Genomic DNA, 18133 nt, shown 5'->3' with positions numbered 1-18133 from the left:
CAGTTAGTTCTTATATATAGAACCAACTGTTCACTTGGATGAAAAAAAATACTATTATTTTAATCGAGAAATGTGAAGAGAAGAAAAAGAAATGAAAGAGAAGAGAGAGAAACATGATTTTTTTATATTATTTGATGTTGTAGTTTATATTAATTTATTGAGTTGTATATAAAAATAGAAACTGAAATGTTGGGGGAGTTGTAAATGAAATGGTAGAATAGATAAAGTAGGTTTTGAGGTTATAAAATAGAACTTTTTTGGAATCCTGAATGAGAATGCTTTAATAAAAACTACCTTAAGTGGGTAAAGTGATAATTTTCAAACTTTAGATGACAAAGTTAAAACGGGCCTAACCACAAGTGATTTAAGTTTAATTTCCCCTATAGATTATAGATTATGAGTAATGCTAAATGCACAATATTTTTGCAACAAATTATTTGTGATAAGTTGTTATTAGTGGATAAAAAAGTGATGTTCGTTGTTGGCCCAAATTAAAACCAATAATAGTTTATTACCTAAAATTTGTTGTAAATTTATTATGTACAAACATTTCTACGTAGATGATAGAGATAGTAACCCTTTATTACAAAAACAAAGCATTTTTATCCCTAAAACAAAACGTCACATAGTGCATAAAAAAAAAATTTAGGAAAAAAACACTCATATCCATAGATTCCATAACAATATTTTGTCTTTCTGCAAACAAAACAAAGTAGCATGATCCACTTAAAACACTTTTTTTTTTTTTTTTTTTGCTGGCCACATGTTCTCAAGCCAAAGTCTTTTGTAGTTTTGTTTTGGCATTTGTTTTGGCATGGCAATAAACCGTTAATCCCGTAACTTGAACAATTTTTTTCTAGACCTTCAAGCATTTTGTACACATGCCAATTGAACTATAAAACTCTTAACTTTTATTATAGAATCTTAATTAATATAATTTATATTAATTTTATTTTCAATCTTGTCTTTTTATCTATCCTGAAACACACACCAAGAATCTATAAGTACCAAAGGTCCTAAGCACATAAGCTGTCTCACTAAGTCCGCTCACCTCCAAAAATGTTTCCTCAAGTTTCCGTAGCCCCTACTCAAATCTATATCTATATATTACTAAAAGCTGAAGTGTAGCATTTATAGCTGCTAAACTCCTGTTGCGCCACCTTAATGCCACATCATTTGCCACATAATTATTATTCTTTTTCTTTACAAAAAAAAAATATAAATAAATTATTAACTTTACATATTCATCTTTGTCGGTTTTAACATTTATATATATATATATATATATATATATATATATATATATATATATATATATTTCCTTTTTATTTCCAATTTCCTATAATTTTTTTTTGCATTCACTTTTTTTTTAATATTTACACTTTCTTCAATCTTTCTTCTTATATATATATATATATATATATATATATTTCCTTTTTATTTCCAATTTCCCTATAATTTTTTTTGCATTCACTTTTTTTTTTTTAATATTTACACTTTCTTCAATCTTTCTTCTTCTCTTACCTTTTCATCTTCCGACTACCCTCTACTTTAATATCACTATTCATCTTTCTCTTCATCTTCCTTTATTTGTCTCTATTTATTCACTCCCTCTTACTATAAATTTGTCATTCTCTCTTCCATTCTTTACATAGTTATCTCTCACAAAAAAGGTTCTCTCTCTCTCTCTCTCTCTCAATGTTTTGGTGGATTTTTATTTTTGTTGCATCTCCACTTTAGGTTGATAAATTTTTGTGTTTTTTAGAACTCTAATTTAGGTTGATACGATTTAGTTTTGTGTTTTAAGTTATTATTATTATTATTATTATTATTATTATTTCTCTTTGATCGTTAAATTTTATCCAATTATGTTATAAAAAATTAAAGATAGTAGATAAAAATATAATAGTATTCCATTCCATAGAATAATTTGGATAATTTAGTTTTTATCATTATATCTTTTAATTTTTTTTTCTTCTCATCTTATTTTATGCAATATTCAAATTCAACCACATCCTCCTTATTATTAAATTATTGATTTTTTCTCTCTCTCCCTCTCTCTTTTTGTATTAAAAAATAAAAAATGTAATATTTTACTTAAATTCAAATAAAAGAAAATTGTGCTCATCAAATTGTACTAATTTTTTTAACATTTACACTTTCTCCAACCTTTCTCATTCCCTTTACCTTTTCATCTCCCTAAACATTCTACTTTGATATCATTCTTCCTCTTTCCTTTTATTTTTCTTTATATTGTTTCTTTTTATAATCATTCTCTTAGTATAAATTTTCCATTCACTCTTCTATTTTTTACATAATTTTCTCTCACAAAAAATTGGTTATTTCCCACTCTTTCTCCCTCAATTTTTTGGTGGATTTTATTTTTATTTTTCTTGCATCTCTATTTTAGCTTGATAAAGTGTTGTATTCTTTAGAATTCTATTTTGGTTGATGAAATTTAGTTTTGTGCTTTAAATTTTTTTTTTATCACTTTGATTGTTAAATGTTATCATATTGCATTATAAAGAATTAAAGATAGTATATAAGAATACATTATTATTACATTACATCGAATGATTTGGATAAGTTAGTGTTTACTGTTATATATTTTATTTTTACTTTTTTCTCATATAATTTTATTCAGCATTTAAATTAAGTTACATCCCCCATATATATCGTTAAATTATTTATATTTCCTCTTCTTTTAAATTTTTAAAATTTTTTAAAATAATATTTTGCCTAAATTAAATAATGCATATTAATGTCATAGGAGCAATGCATCAAAGGAAAAAGAAAATACAAAACAAATCAAGTTAGAAACACTAAATAAAAAAAAAATAAAAAACTAATAATGCATATTTAATGTCATAGAATCATCATCAATTTTTGGATAACGATACGTTGCCAATGGAGAGAGAAAGAGAGAGAGAGACAGAGAAAGAGAGATTTTTTTTTTTTTTTTTATTTGAGAAACACACACACATGTATATAGGGGAAGTGGATGAAATAAGGGAATACACTCACATGCCAACACCAAAATTGCATGCGGTAGTTAGTGTCGTGGAGTAAGTGATAAACTCCTCAATATTACACCTTACCGATGTAGGATGACTCAACAACACTGAGTATCTTTTTTTATTTGAGAAACACACACACACACACACATATAGAGAGAGAGATGGTAAAGAAAAAAAAAATACAAAGTAATAAACAGTAGATAAAAAAAAAAATCAAGCATCAATTAGTAACTGTTGATTGGAAAACAAGAGGTTGTAAGGATAAGTAAAAAATAAAATAAAGAGTTCGTGTGGAGAATATTAAAAACTTTACAGTGTAGTAAAATTCACTTAAAAAATTGAATCAATAATTAAATACAATCATAATACTAAATTTAAATTTAAAACTAATCAAACTCTAACTATGGAAACCATATTAATCATAAAAAAAAAAAAAGATGTACTCTGGTAGAAGTAGAAATTACATAAGAAATAAAGTTAGAAAATTTTAAAATTTCTTTTTTGACCTTTCATTTTAGCTTATTTATAATATATATATATATATATATTAAATTCTCATACACTGTTACTTTTGAGAATCTAATAAACAATGCTATCTCTCATTTAATGTCTTTGTTATGCAAATCATCAGTTAGTAAAATATGAGATCATCCTAAAAAATTTATCACGCACAACGTGTGGATATGCGACTAACATCTTTAAAATATGCAACAAGCTCACCAATGCTGAACCAGGAGTACAAGTTTTAAGTTTAGAAGAAGTGCAATAACACTTTTCTTTGCATTTAGAATTGGCTGATTTAGAAAATGTAGTTATAGAATGCAATACCAGGATAGATTGTAACACACCCAATGCATGCCATACAGATAGTACAGTTGAGCCACAAAACTTCCCTTAGACCCACCAATGTTGTATAGGAAAGTTAATCATATCATCAATAGCTAGAATATTCTAGTAACTAAGAAGCCAACCACGCAAAACAAGGTAGCATTAAGTGCAACATGTGATGCTATCTCCCTTTCACAAAAAATACTAGGATTATATTTGAAATATTATGTCCAAAGAAAGATAGTTAAAAGGTATATGGATCAATACAAAATAGTGCAATTTTTGCAATCATAGTGATACAGCATATATGAGTTTGGAACACAACACCTCTGTCCAACAATATAGGAGGAGAAGGAGAAGGTTCATGCTGACCTTAAAGAAAAGCCTCAGATCTTATTCAAGCTATCAAGGCTAGCGATGTTGAATGATCTCAACCAGTGCTAGAACAGCAGAAACAAGTGGACTACGACTTAATAAATTGTTTGTGTGAACAATAGGGTATAATTGCCAAAGTTAAATGTTAAGATGATCACTAGAGACAATAACTCCAAAGCAATAGGTAATTTAGCGTAGAGTCTAAAACCTCAAGCCAAACAAGCATTTAGTAGGTGAAGCAAAAGTGGACATTGTAATTTTCAAAATTATTAGCCTGAAGAGCAAATGTAAAATGTCGATATTTTTACAATGACAAGATCCTACATTTTAGACAAGGCTATGATGGGTACATGCTTAAAGCAGAAAAAGCAATATTCAAAGGACATTCCAATTATGTGCCTCCCTAAAACCATTAGGTACTGGGTTATAGGAATTCAAGGCTCTAGAGTGGCCAAGGAGAGATAATTGTATCTTATGTAAAATTTTCAAACTTACATCTGTATTTAAACGTTGAAGGTGTGCATACTATGACTCTTCCTAAATAGTGTCACTCCAAAGCTAAACATCATAAGAGAGAGCCATCAAAACACAAAGCTTCCTATCTTAGTTTCTCCATCCCTTTCTTCACAAATAGAATTCAACGATCACATTGCAGTTTTGATTGGTAAATACTAATCATTTACGCATTTCAGATTAAACCCACAACTTTAACATCTTTCCCTTGCTTGTGAGAGGGAAAGGAGAAGCCATTGGTACAAAGACCAATGGCCATACTAATTGACAATCTTAACAGAAATATAAACTAGGAATAGGCCAAGGAAGTAAAACAATCAAACACTTATTTTTTTATAAGTAATCAATGAGTTTTATTAAAGAAGAGTAGTGTTCAAAATGTAGAGCCTCTTAAAGAATTACAATCATAAATTTAAAAGGTCCCCAAAAAATTCATTGTACAACTTTCAATCTGCAGATTCAGGAAACTAGATTTAATATCTCAACTGGTTTTTCGATGCCTTCAAATGTTCAGTTATTCAAGTCCCTCTAAATTGTCCACATAAGACAGTGAGGAACTGCCAGATGCTACTTATGTTCTGATTATATGTACCTTTCCAGAAGCAATAACATCTATCACCTTCTTGGCATCAACCAATGTAACCCAAAAGCAACAGAAGGAAGGACCACATATCAAGACCTACTAAGCAATGAACCAAAGATGGTGTACTGATTTACAACTAATCTTTCACATATACAGCACCAATTGACCAAGACCATTGATGTGCAGTTTGTTAATGAGGGTTGCTTGCATAACAAATCCATTTCCTTTCTCAGTGTTGATCTGAAGTGGCTCAATGACATGATGAGGAATAAGAACTTTGAGGCTTCATGTCAGTCTAGAGTAAAAGCACTGGCTGTGGTTCTTGGAACCTACATAAAGCAAGTTATTAGTGGTAATGTGGCTGATCTGATTCATTGAAAGAACATTTTTGGTGCCAAAAAGCACCAAAAAGCAAAAGGCTTACTCAAGTATGTCTTTAAAGCATTTGAGGCAACCATTATTATTGTACTTTTGGCCCGTGCTTTAATCTCTGCCTTTGGAATCAAACAGCATACGATTATCATGTTGGGAGTATTATTGTTGCTGTCGTTTGGGTTGTTGCTGTTTCTGCTGTCTGTAACTTCAAGCAATACAGGCAATTTGAAAAGTTCTCCCTAAAGAGTGGAGACATCAAGGTGGACGTATTAAGAGATGGGCAGCACCAACATATTTCAATGCACTTGTTCGTATTGTCACTGCTAGTCATAATCATGGTGTTGGCAATTGCAAAAGGTATGCCTCTGGCTAGAAGAAAACTTTGGCTTATTCTATGAAAGACATGATAGTTTATCATGCCTTGGCTAGGGATCTCTGATTGTGAGACACTGGAGTAAGACATAAGTATCTGCACTGACAAAACAGGTACTTGTACATTAAATGAGATATATTCAAGAGACCACATTCAAGACTAAGGGATATATATTCAAGAGACCACATTCTAGCCAGCCTTTAATAGGACATCAGGGTAAAAAGAAAAGCTCCCCCCCCCCCCCCCCAAAAGGCCAATTCAATAAATAAGACCAATCCTATGACAAATCAATAGCTATTCCAAGTAATTATTAGTTTTATTAAGTATAAAAAATTCCCATGAAATTTATAAATAAAAAAAATAGTCATTCATCCTTGAATTTTCATAGGAATACAGTTAAGAAATAAATGACCAACGACATTGAGGGTGAATTCCATACATTCAAATGGACAAAGAAGTAACAAACACCATTACTTTGAGAATCATATTTAAAAACACAAACTTTAGTGGATCAAACAACTTGCTCCAAACTTGACTAACCAGAATATCAGACCACTTTTAATTTTAGTTATATTTTTGTCATATTCAACAAATCAGCAATGTGGAAGGCCCTAAATCATACTAACTAAAATTACAATGAAGCATATGCAAACTGAACTCAGAGCAAAGTGACCTCATGACTGCTCTAGTGTTGAAACCAAATTATATTACCAACAATTATTATAAGTTAGAGAAAAGAAAAAAGAAAAAAACACATTTACACATTGACAAGTTACAAAAAAATACTAGTACTTTTTTAGAAATATTTTTCAAAAGGAAATTGTTTGCCATCTTTTCATTAGTTGGATAATTGGTATAGAAAGATGATCGATTGCCAGCAAATCAGACTTTAAATTTTTTGCTTCAATAAGGAGAAAAACACCAAAGAAATTATAAGAATACTCAGTTCCCAAGGTTTTGCAACAATGCTGAAGTCATAGTACATCTAAGTATAATGGTAACTCTAGCAAGAGAACAACAATACCACAAAAGGAATTAAGCAGTATGGGTATGAATCACGCAGGCCATGATCAAATGCAAAGCAAAGGGAGGCCATGGTGGCTGTTGCTTCCCATGGGATTAATTTTTTTAATATTTCTTTTATGTATATGTGTGTGTATATATATATATATACACAATGGTTTTTTTTAATATTTTATTATATATATATATATAGAGAGAGAGAGAGAGAGAGAGATAAACCTTTGTACTGTATGCCCCAATTCCTCCACTGTTTCAGGTATCAAAACCACATAATCCCATTTGAAAGCAAGAGGTTTTGATGGGATTAAGTTAACATTAAATGTATACCAGGAAAATTATTGGTCCTTACTAAGAGAATTTTTTGCTTGCATTAAAATTTTATTATTAGCCATACCTTATTTGAAATATACATATATTTTCCTTCAACTGAATATGTTACTGTCCCCTTAAAAAAAGACCCTAGGTTGTATATAAAGAAAAAAAAAAGTGTGTTCATTAGAGAGAAGCAATATACATGAAATTGGCCTAAACAAGGTGGCTAACTAAGGAGAGAGTATTTAAGAATGTATGATCATATTCCAATGTAGAGAAAAAGAAGTTGATTGATTTCATGACAAGGTGACTATGAAAAGCTGTGGGCCAAGTGTACCAATTTATAAGTTAATGCCTTTAATCTTTGGTGACCTGGCCTCCACAAAGCTATACATGCCCTGGCCCAGGTAGTAACAATCTCATGACCAGGCCACATATAGTTACAAGCTAACTAGTGCACAAATCACCTCTGACAGGGCTTGTTTTAGGTGACTGCTTTATCAACCTAAAGCTCAAAGTAAGTTTTAGATTGATCTGCAAGAAGGTTAATCAAACTTTGATAGAGTTTTCAATAGTTTAATTCAAGATATCCCAAGCAGAGTAACACACAAAGTAATGCTTATGAACATACCTCAATGACCTAAGCAAATTCTGGGAGGCTGGAGCGAGGGCAATCAGGTACTTTTATTGAAATTACAACTTGGCCTTTGCCTTTTCACTCACTTATTAAGAGCATTCATCTTTTCTGCAAACAAGATCACAAGTTCTTAAGCATAAAGATTCTTCATGTCAGGCACATGCATAAAGGGTCCATTCCTATGATTGCAATATAAAAATTCCCTACAAATTAAATAACTTCTACATTGATGGATTTCATCACAAGAAAATAAAGCATTTAAAATAAAGTGTATTTCCCTTGTACTCTTTGTAACTCATAAAGATGATAACACATTCTGACAAAGGGAAAGAGTTGTAAATGGCAAACACAGATGAACAGAAAGTAAATGAAAAAAAATTGACTCACAACTATATGTGCTGCATGTAGGACTTAGGAAACTTCCAAGAGACATTAAAAGCCAATCTTCTTGAGTGGTCTCCATAAAAGGCAAAGCCAAAGAATACTTGCTGGTGATGTAGTTACAGAAGGGGAAAAAAGAGTAAACGAAATCAACATCTTACATGATAATTTATGAATGCTAAATTTCACATATGTATGCATTTACAATGAAAAGAATGGAAGATTGAAACATAATCATGAAAAAAAAATGAATTTAACCAATCACCTATCCTTAACTACCAATAGGAAGCATCATTCTCTGGTGCAGCCTCTTTCTTGAGAGTAATAGCACAAGACAAGCAGCCTGGTCATACTGAAGCTTGATTTAAAGAAAAAATATTATGTTAAAGATAACCACTACATTGATGTTGGTTGAAAACGCAGACATTATGTTAAAAAAAAGTGAACAGAAAATTAAAATAACAAAACCATAGTATGCAACTTTAAGAGCTGACATGAGAGAACATTTGTTGCTCTGGTACTCTAAATCTTAATACTCATACAAATATTTAAAACTCAAAGTATTAGAGATATAGTGCACAATGATTGATCATGCCTTTTTGCCAGGACAGTCACATTTATGGTGGTGGCAACTCCGGAAGGTTTACCTCTATCAGCTGCTCTTACATGTGGCATATTCTATGAAATGCTTGATGCTTGATTACACTAGGGTTTGAGAACCTTCTGCTTGTTACACAATGGACTGAGCCACAAAAAAAAATCTTCACTGACAAAACAGGTACTTGACAGTTAATGAGATGAAGCTAACATAATCTTGGCTTGGTAAAGAAACAACGAGGGAATGTACTTCCTAAGAAAAAGTAGAATTTTTTTTTTAATAAGGCAACAAGTTTTTGGTTTCAACACAGCTAGCACAATTTACAAACAGGATTTCTACATGATCGATTGAAGGATTTGGAAGCCATACAGTAAAAGTACTACATTATTGGGCAATCTATGATTTAGGTATCAATATCGATAAAGTCAAGCAAAATTCTGAGATAATCTAAGTCAAGGCCCTCAATTCAAAGAAAAATAGAAGTGGGGATTTCGAAAAGAGGAAGAGTAAGAAGACTATATGCACTCTTTAGAGTAAACAACAAAATGATCACCGGTGACAATGAACATGCAGCAAGAGTGATAGCTTTGGAATGTGGAATTCCCAATCTTGATGAGGATTTCAATAATGAAGCTATAGTAGAACAGGGAATTTTCAAAAAATACTCACCGGAAGAGAGAACTGCCGGTGTGAATCATGTATTTCTTCTAAGAGAAGAAAATTATTGGGCTTTCCACGGGAATCCAAGGCACTGAAGTGGCAAAGGAGAGCACAAATACTGTCATCCTAGTTATTTACTTCTGCGGTGACAGTTTTGAGTTGGAGAAGGTGTGTATCTAAGAATAGTCAAAAGTTCATTCAGTTCCAGCTCACAATGAATGTTGCTGCCCTTGCATCAACTTTAACCATGGCCATGCAATGACTTCATAGTAAATCCATCAATCAAAGCAAATTATAACCAAAGCCATAGAAGTCTTACTGATGCTGCAATGTAGGGCATGATCTATTTTTGGGGTGTGTGAGATAGTGAAAGAAACCCTCATTTTCAACACTTTTTCCTCTGTCAAGTCTTCAATAAGTTTGACCCTAGGCAACCGGAGAAGAACAAATTTAGGGGTTATTCAAGAACAAGATGTTTTTAATAATTCTAAGGTTTACCATAGTTTTTCAGCTAGTGATGGTGGGCTTAGAGAAGTGGTTTGTCAATTGCCAGTACCGAGAGGCTGATTGGGGGCAGTGGGGTGCTTGCATTGGATTTGCAGCTTTGTCTTGGTCGACTGCTTTGGCTCTTCAAGTATAGTGCAGTTTCTGGCAAGCAGTTGTCTAAGCAAAGATGCTCTGCTTCCTGAAATAGTAAATGATAATCATTGCAATAGTCCCCCAACTCCACCCCCACAAAAGAAAAGTATCTAAGATTCAGCCAATAGTTCCAAATCATTTCTAATACATGAATTTTTGTTTTAGGTGAAGTGAATATTAAATTTAGTGCTAAGGGATATCAATTCAGGAGAAAGGTTCCAGTTAGCCTCCAACATGAGGTATGTTCAAGATCACAAGGAGAAATAACCATTATTTGTATGAGAAGAACAACATAAAAATCATATTTCATTCAATAAGACAATTTATTCTAAACTTGGCCAACTGGAATATCAATTCATTTAATCTTATTTATATTTTGTCATATTTAACAGAACTATAATACAAAAGGCCTTAAGTCATACTAACCAAAATTAAAACAGTCCAAGCTAGGCCTAGAGTAACCTCATGACTACTCGAATATTAAAATCAAATTATATTTCCAACATTTATTTAGCTGGTATACATATAACGTGAACTTAGTACCTTCAAAAGGGTCGAAGATTCCAAGAGAGACCTCATTAGCATCTGAGTGACCTTTCCAAACTGGTGCTAAGTATTAATAAATTGATAAATCATAGTCCAAATACACATGTTGAAGAAGAGCAGAAAACGAATGCAATGTGTGACTGTGTGAGCAACATATTAGAAAGAGGAGAGAGAGGTAACAAACTTCTATCTGCTTACTGTTGGGGGAACATTTACAGGCAACAATAAACTAGAGTCATTAGACCCCAGTGCCCATTTTATGAGGCTGTTCAGTACATTATTATCTGAAAAAAGAAGCCAAAGCCAAAATATCCTTCATTATGCTCCTCCATTCCCAGCCGAGCTTGCAAGATGAATTTACAATGAAGTTGATGATAGTAGCTGCAATTTAAAAGATAAATCCTCAACAACCAGCTAACAATATAAATATTATCTCTAGCACAAATTCATTGGACTACAAAAAAAGGAAGAGAAATAGCAATCCAATTGTGCAATCTGTATTGTATTTTACCATTATATATCCATAGTAACATTTTATCAAATACTTGGGGTGCTTACCTTTATACCCTCTACCACAACTTGTTCAAGTCTCTCCTCATTTGCCAATGGCATTGCCCATCTTATTGCAGAGGCTTATCCCACGTCTGATTGCTCTGCCATTCCCCTCTTGATTTCTGACAACCACAGCCAAGCCTACATTATTTTGATCACATGACGCATCGAAGTTAAGCTTCACCAGTTGATCAGGTGGTTTGGTCCAAGCACGTTCCCTTTTTTGCTCTTCAGTTCGCCTCGTAGTCCCAAGTGATCTCAAGTTAGAGTCATACTGTGTGTTAAGACGATGGGCTAGCTGATTTATGCTTTCTTTAGTCTCTGAAACCAGAGCTTTCACCCGTGCATCCCAAAGGATTTTCATCGCCACTACTGCATACAGTGTGAATTCATCTTTGGTGACTCTTTCTGCTAATAATTCCTTTGGGGGGTCAACTATTTGTTCAATGAACTCCTTTATAGATTTAGCTTGGATCATTTCAATGCGAAAACCCCATCTACCACCATTCCACATTCCTTTGGCATAGGAACAACATTGAAATAGATGTAAGGCTGAATCTTCTGCTATTTCACAAAGAGGGCAATAATTGGCATTTTGTGTTTCAGAGCGTTCGGCCACCTCTTGCTCGAAGGGAAGAACCTCTGCAGCCACTCTGGATAAAAATAACTTTAATCTTTCATCAAAAGATGCTTCTTTTAATACCTTATCTGCAGTAGAATTCCGAGGGGGACATATGCATGCCACATGGACCCCACACCTTCTTATTGTAATTTCTGCTATTCCTCTATAGTCATTTGAAATTTCACACCGAAGAGTAACATCATTCCGATCGCCTAAACTGCTGCATTGTAATAAGTTATGTCTAACACTTACATAACAAAACCACATAAAATCTAATGGATCAAGTGAAAATAGACAGCTCGTGAGCCTTTCTTCAAAACCATTAATGAACAAGTAGATAGAACAACCAAACTCTTGAGATACTAATGGCACATTATCCTTGCGTTTTATGTTTATAGCAAAACATACAGCAAATGATGGAAATTTCTGACCAACTGAGAATGATATGGAACTTCCATTACTCTGATGGTTGAACCACTTTGGAATTGTAGTTCCTGGAAGTGCAAGGCTATAAGAAGACCACTTAGAAGCGAAGTCCAATTCAGATGAAGAGCCCAATTCAGATCCAAACTCCTGATGCGATGATCTCATATTAGGATAACCACATACTAAATTCCGTGGAAGCCCTATCACATCTCCAAGCTGCTTGCAATTAACAAAATTTCAGTTCAACAAATTTAGTAAGGAAAGTTAACCAAAATTGTTTTTTTTTTTATTATATAAATTAGAGAGATACCTGACTAAATAATCTTCTTCTACATTGTGAATTCAACGAATTGCACCCTATTGCAAATACATATCTTATACAAGGTGGAAGCCTTGGAATTTCCCGAAGGTACCGGCAATTGCGAATGGAAAGGGTCTCTAATTTCGGACATCTGTCTGCAATTTCAGGGAGGGTAGTGATGTTGCTGTCACGGAAACCTAAATATTGTAATTTGGGGAAGCAACCAGAAGTACCTCTGGCTTTTGGAAAATTTTCACAATCATACAAATGGAGCACCCTAAGATTTCGTAAATTATAGATGTTACTTGAATCTTTCACGTTTTTTAAACTTATACCCAAGCTAAGAAGGCTAATGAGATATCCTACTGACGAAAGCACCGCTAATATTTCCGTTCTTTGCAGAAGACTTCCACAACAATTAAAATAAAACCTTTTAAGAGATTTCAACCGGAGGTTTCTTGGAAAAATTCTAATATTTTGGCATCCAACGAGATCCCAATATTTAAGCTCTTCAAGAAGTCCATTAGATTGATGAACCTCAACTAAATTTTTGCATTCATAAAGTTCCAGCTTCATTATGTGTGGAGAAATCACTGATAAGTCAGGTACCTTTGTAATATTTTTACAAGAGCTGAAATCCATATATTTCAATGTATCGAACCGACATCTCTGTATTAGAAGGAAAGTTTTTTAAATTTATTAGTAAGAAGAAAACAAACTTTAAAATGATAGACTAAGAGCATAGATTTATAAATGATCAATAATGAATTATAATAGACATTTTTTTTTCCTTTAAAAAAAAGTATAATACACAATTTTTAAAATAAAAATGTTAAATGTATAATAAGTTTTACTGCATAAATTTTACAAACTCATCTAGCAATAAATATATATGATTAGGAAATAATAACTCCTTTTTTTTTTTTTAGAAACAGAAATAATAACTGTTCAATTATGAATTATAATACACTTTTAAAATAAAAATGTTTTTTTTTTATTTAATACAAGATAGAATTCTACTCTAGCCTAATCTAAGTGTATATGTGTGTAAAGCTCCCTCCTGGAGACTTGAACTCCGGCCCTTACCCCCCACACTCTATAAGCACTTATACTTGTAGAGTGACCATCGCACCAAGGATATGCGGTGGTAAAATAAAAATGTTAAAGGTACTACAATTTTATAAACATAAATCTTCAAATTAATGTGGCAAAGAATGTGATTGTTAGGTTTTAACCACCTCATAAATGAATATTTGAATTGTCTCTTTATAATTTGTGACACATCAATTTGTATTTTCAATGTAGTAAAACTTGTACTATCTATAGCACTATTCTTCTTCTTCTTTTTTTTTAAATAAAAGAAAAACATTTGTCAATAGTTCATTGATTTGCACCATAAACTTTTTATGGTTAGGCGTACATTTTTAAATATTTGTACACAATTTGATTTTATATATTAAAAAAAAATTATAGAAAATTTATTTTATATAGTATTAAATGCATGGTTTTGTTTTAGCAACAAAAAAAAAATGCACCTTAGGTACTCATTAACAAAAAAAAAAAAAAAAAAAACCTAATAAGAATTTATAAATGCTATGATTATACCTCGAAATGCTGGTCCAATTCAATGTGGCTCTCTCGCATGTTAAGTACAACGAGTTTTGTAGGTTCATAGGTGGACGGCAAGGACGATAAAGGAAATTCATTCCAATCAAGTAACCTTAACCCATTGGGAAGATATTTAAGGTCCTCACAAATTACATTGCGAATTGTCAAATATTTGAGGTTTTTCATCTTTCCAAGATTCAATCGCATCTTTCTTGGATGTGGCAAGGACAATGCTATGCCTCGAATTTCATCTAATCCCTAATTGGACAAAGAATCACATGAATCACATTAGACAACAAAACATATGAATATTAAATTTAAAACAAAATCATCTTCAACATTAAAATGATAAATCAAACACAATGAGAAAAAAATTATTTATATTTGCATTGCGAGAAAAAGGAAAAAGGTAAATCAAAAGGACTTATACCGTATCTTCATTTAGTACTTCAAGAGCATCCTCATAACACAATAGCCTTCTATATGTTTTTGACACTTCTGATCCTTGTCGAGCAATTTCCAAACCCATTTGTTGTATTAAGTCATGCATCAATAATTTGTCATCTTTTGTATTGACTATGAGAGATTTATCGATAAGTTTTTCAATATCATAGTATGGATCATGAGAATTGCTACTTTGTAATGTATCTACAACCAAATTCTTGTAGAATCCTTTAAAAAAACATGCAATATCAAGGAAAATATCACGTTGATTTTGGTCCAATCCATCGTAGCTTATTTTAAGTACTTCTTGAATATTCGAATTAGGAATTCTTTTGTACTTATCTAATGCACTTTTCCAACATTGTAAATTTTTGCCATATAAATCAGCACCTATTATTTTTAAAACTAATGGAAGTCCTTTGGCATAACCTATAAATTGGTGTACGAGCTCCAAATAATCTTCTGTAGGCTTGTTTCTTTTGAGTGCATGATGACAAAAGAGTTCACAAGATTCACATTCATCTAATTCCTTAACCTCATAGTAAAATAAATGACAATCTTCTCGTAGAGTAGATAGCAACTTTTTCTCTCTTGTTGTGATAATAATTCTACTTCCAGAAGCAAACCAATTGCAATTTCCAAGCAAATTTTCTACTTGTTCTAATTTGTCCACATCATCTAGAATTAAAAGAATTTTTTTGTACCGAAGCTTTTCCATTATCTCATTGATTCTTTTAGATATACCATGCACTTTCAATTTTCCAACCCTTAAGATCTCATAATAAAGTGCCTTTTGTAGTTGGAGTACACCATCAATTGTTTTTGAGTTTTCTCTAACATCCTCTAGAAAGCTACTTCCTTCAAAACGATATGCAATTAAGTTAAGAATAGCTTTTGCAATTGTTGTCTTACCTATTCCAGGAAGACCATGGATCACTAACATGCGAACATCATCTGACTCAATATCTAACAGACAACTTATTTCCTTTATGCGAGAGTCCATTCCAACTGGGTATTTAACAACAAATACTTGTGTACGATTTAATTTAGCACTTAAGATCTCTTCTAAAATTTCTTCGATAAATCTAAATTCAGTGCGGCTGCCAATCACAAAGCATTTAAAACATGTTAGAAAATAGAAATATGATCTTGAAATGAATTCAACATGTTTAGTTTGTAAACTACAACAGAAATTTTGTTAGTTAAAATTAAATGGCACGTAATTCATAAATTTGAGAACTATCATTACGAACTTTTTTTTTTTTTTGGGGTCAAAAATCGACTTTAGGCTTTTAGCACAAAGATGCATGGAATATCTGCTTTGGAAAGGAAACAAACTCATTGAAAATCCACTTCTAACACTTGAATGAATTTATTATAAAATTTAGGGGAAATTTTCTAAACATGACATTAAAGAAGTTTCAAATTAATTGATAAGAGTATCTATCATATATTCTTCCCTTTCTATCACTAAACCTTATATCCTATTTAGCTCACTACTAAAAGATATGATCAAAGTATAAATTTTTTATAATCTCTTTTCTTTTCTTTTTTTTAATAAAAAAGCAAACAAGAAGGGTTTTTTTTTTTTTTGGGTTGTTGTTTGTTTAGCAATAAAATTAATTGGTGATAACAAAGTAGAGATTAAACACATACTCATTTTTGTAATGCCAACCAGATATATGGCTGGCTTCATTTAGGGCTGCCCTCCATCTCCGCACCTTCTCTTTATTATCCTTGAATTTTTTTTCATGCTTTGCGAGTGCTTCTCCAAACTTTTTCTGTTGGTTACGTACATCTGATGGATCCACCTTGTAAAAAACCGGTAACACCACTTGGCCATTATTCTTACACTCAAGAATCTTGACAAGTTCATCCAAACACCAAGTGGAGGATGCATAATTTTTAGAGAATATAATGATCGAAATCTTTGAACTTTCAATAGCTTCAAGAAGTTTAGCGGAAATTTTTTCTCCTCTTTGAAGCTCATCATCCATAAAAGTGTTAATACCATTATAACGCAAAATACCATTCAAATGGCTGGTAAAACCATTGCGGGTATCTTCTCCTCTGAAACTCAAGAACACATCATATCTGCATCGTTGGGTGAAAGAGGAAGAGGAGGTTCCTCTGGTGGTCGAAAGGGCCATTGTGATTTTGATGCAGAGACAGTTGAGAAAATCTAAAAGGAAGAGGAGAGGAGAGAAAATAAAGATGCAACGGAATTAAAATTGTAAGAGTTTAAAAGGCGAAGTGAATGAGAAATAAAAAATGAGAGAGATTTCACAATGGTTTTTTTGAGAAAGAACGAGAATTGGCTGAGAATGAGAGAGTCAATGAATTGAGTTTTAGTTGTTGTGATGCCAGGCTAAAATAAGTAGTATTTTTTTGACTGGTAAGTGATTTTTTTGGGTACACGCGCTTTCTTTGATCCAGGAAAGTTCGAAGAAATCTCTTCGCAGTATCAAAATTTAACCAAGAAAAATAATAATAATAAAAATAATAATGTGGGCCAAAAATTTAAAACATGTTGAATGGGTCTCAATGATACTAACATATCAGCAGACAGGCAGAGTAGTTAGAGATAATATTTTATATTCTAACCAATAATTTTTTTTTTTTTTTGATGGTTAACAAATAATATTTTTATCTTTGGCGTTTGAACTTTGGAGTGCAGCTGGAAGCTGATGTGCATTTTCTGATTAACTTTCAAAATTTTGGACTCAGGAAAGTGTGAAGAAATATCCGCTGGGCCGGGTGTAAAATACTCTGCATTTCACTTTCAGACCTGCTTGAATTTATCTGTATTCTGTATGACCCAATAAACAATCAATTATACTTTGTCTTCATGAAATGCATATGTTGAAATCTTTTGAGTCTTTCTACCCAGGAAAAAAAAAAAACGTTGAGTCTATATTGGTTGGTGATGTCATTATGTTATACATATAGTTATGATGACTGATTTGGCCCAATTGAATTCGATTAAAGGTATTTGCTGTCGTGTATTTGTATATTATAATACGTTAAAAAGTCAAAAAAATATATATATATATATATACACACACACACTAATATGGAAACATTAACAAATGCCCTAAAGGCATTAGTTTAAGAATTATTTTTAGAAATATTTGATTTTTTTAGATAGTTTAGAAATATTTTATGAGAAAATAATAAAACAATTAATTTTTCAGACAGTTGTTTTTATAATTTTCATGACAGTTTTTTTATAATTCTCATGAATGTGATGTTTAAAATTTTCCTAATATAGTTTATTAAAAATTGCTCTAAGATACCTGTTACATGACTAAGAGCATCCA

At 31.9% G+C, this 18133-nt stretch overlaps 1 protein-coding gene across 4 annotated transcripts in view; it reads right to left on the bottom strand.

Moving 5' to 3' along the window:
- Window positions 1-17195, bottom strand: part of LOC142626729 (TMV resistance protein N-like) — a 68421-nt gene extending 51226 nt beyond the window's left edge. For all 4 annotated transcript variants that reach the window (XM_075800435.1, XM_075800436.1, XM_075800437.1 and 1 more), the window contains exons 1-3: window positions 16470-17195; window positions 14800-15913; window positions 14367-14627 (exon numbers count right to left, since the gene is read on the bottom strand). In XM_075800435.1, coding sequence (XP_075656550.1) covers window positions 14367-14627; window positions 14800-15913; window positions 16470-16963 — 1869 coding nt within the window. In that variant the 5' untranslated portion in view covers window positions 16964-17195. The remainder of the gene's footprint in view (window positions 1-14366; window positions 14628-14799; window positions 15914-16469) is intronic.
- Window positions 17196-18133: the final 938 nt, after the last annotated feature.

This window comes from Castanea sativa, chromosome 3 (assembly GCF_040712315.1).
Source record: "Castanea sativa cultivar Marrone di Chiusa Pesio chromosome 3, ASM4071231v1".
Taxonomy (NCBI): domain Eukaryota; kingdom Viridiplantae; phylum Streptophyta; class Magnoliopsida; order Fagales; family Fagaceae; genus Castanea; species Castanea sativa.
The sequence above is the reverse complement of the archived record's forward strand: the minus strand, read 5'-3'. Positions and strand labels throughout refer to the sequence as shown.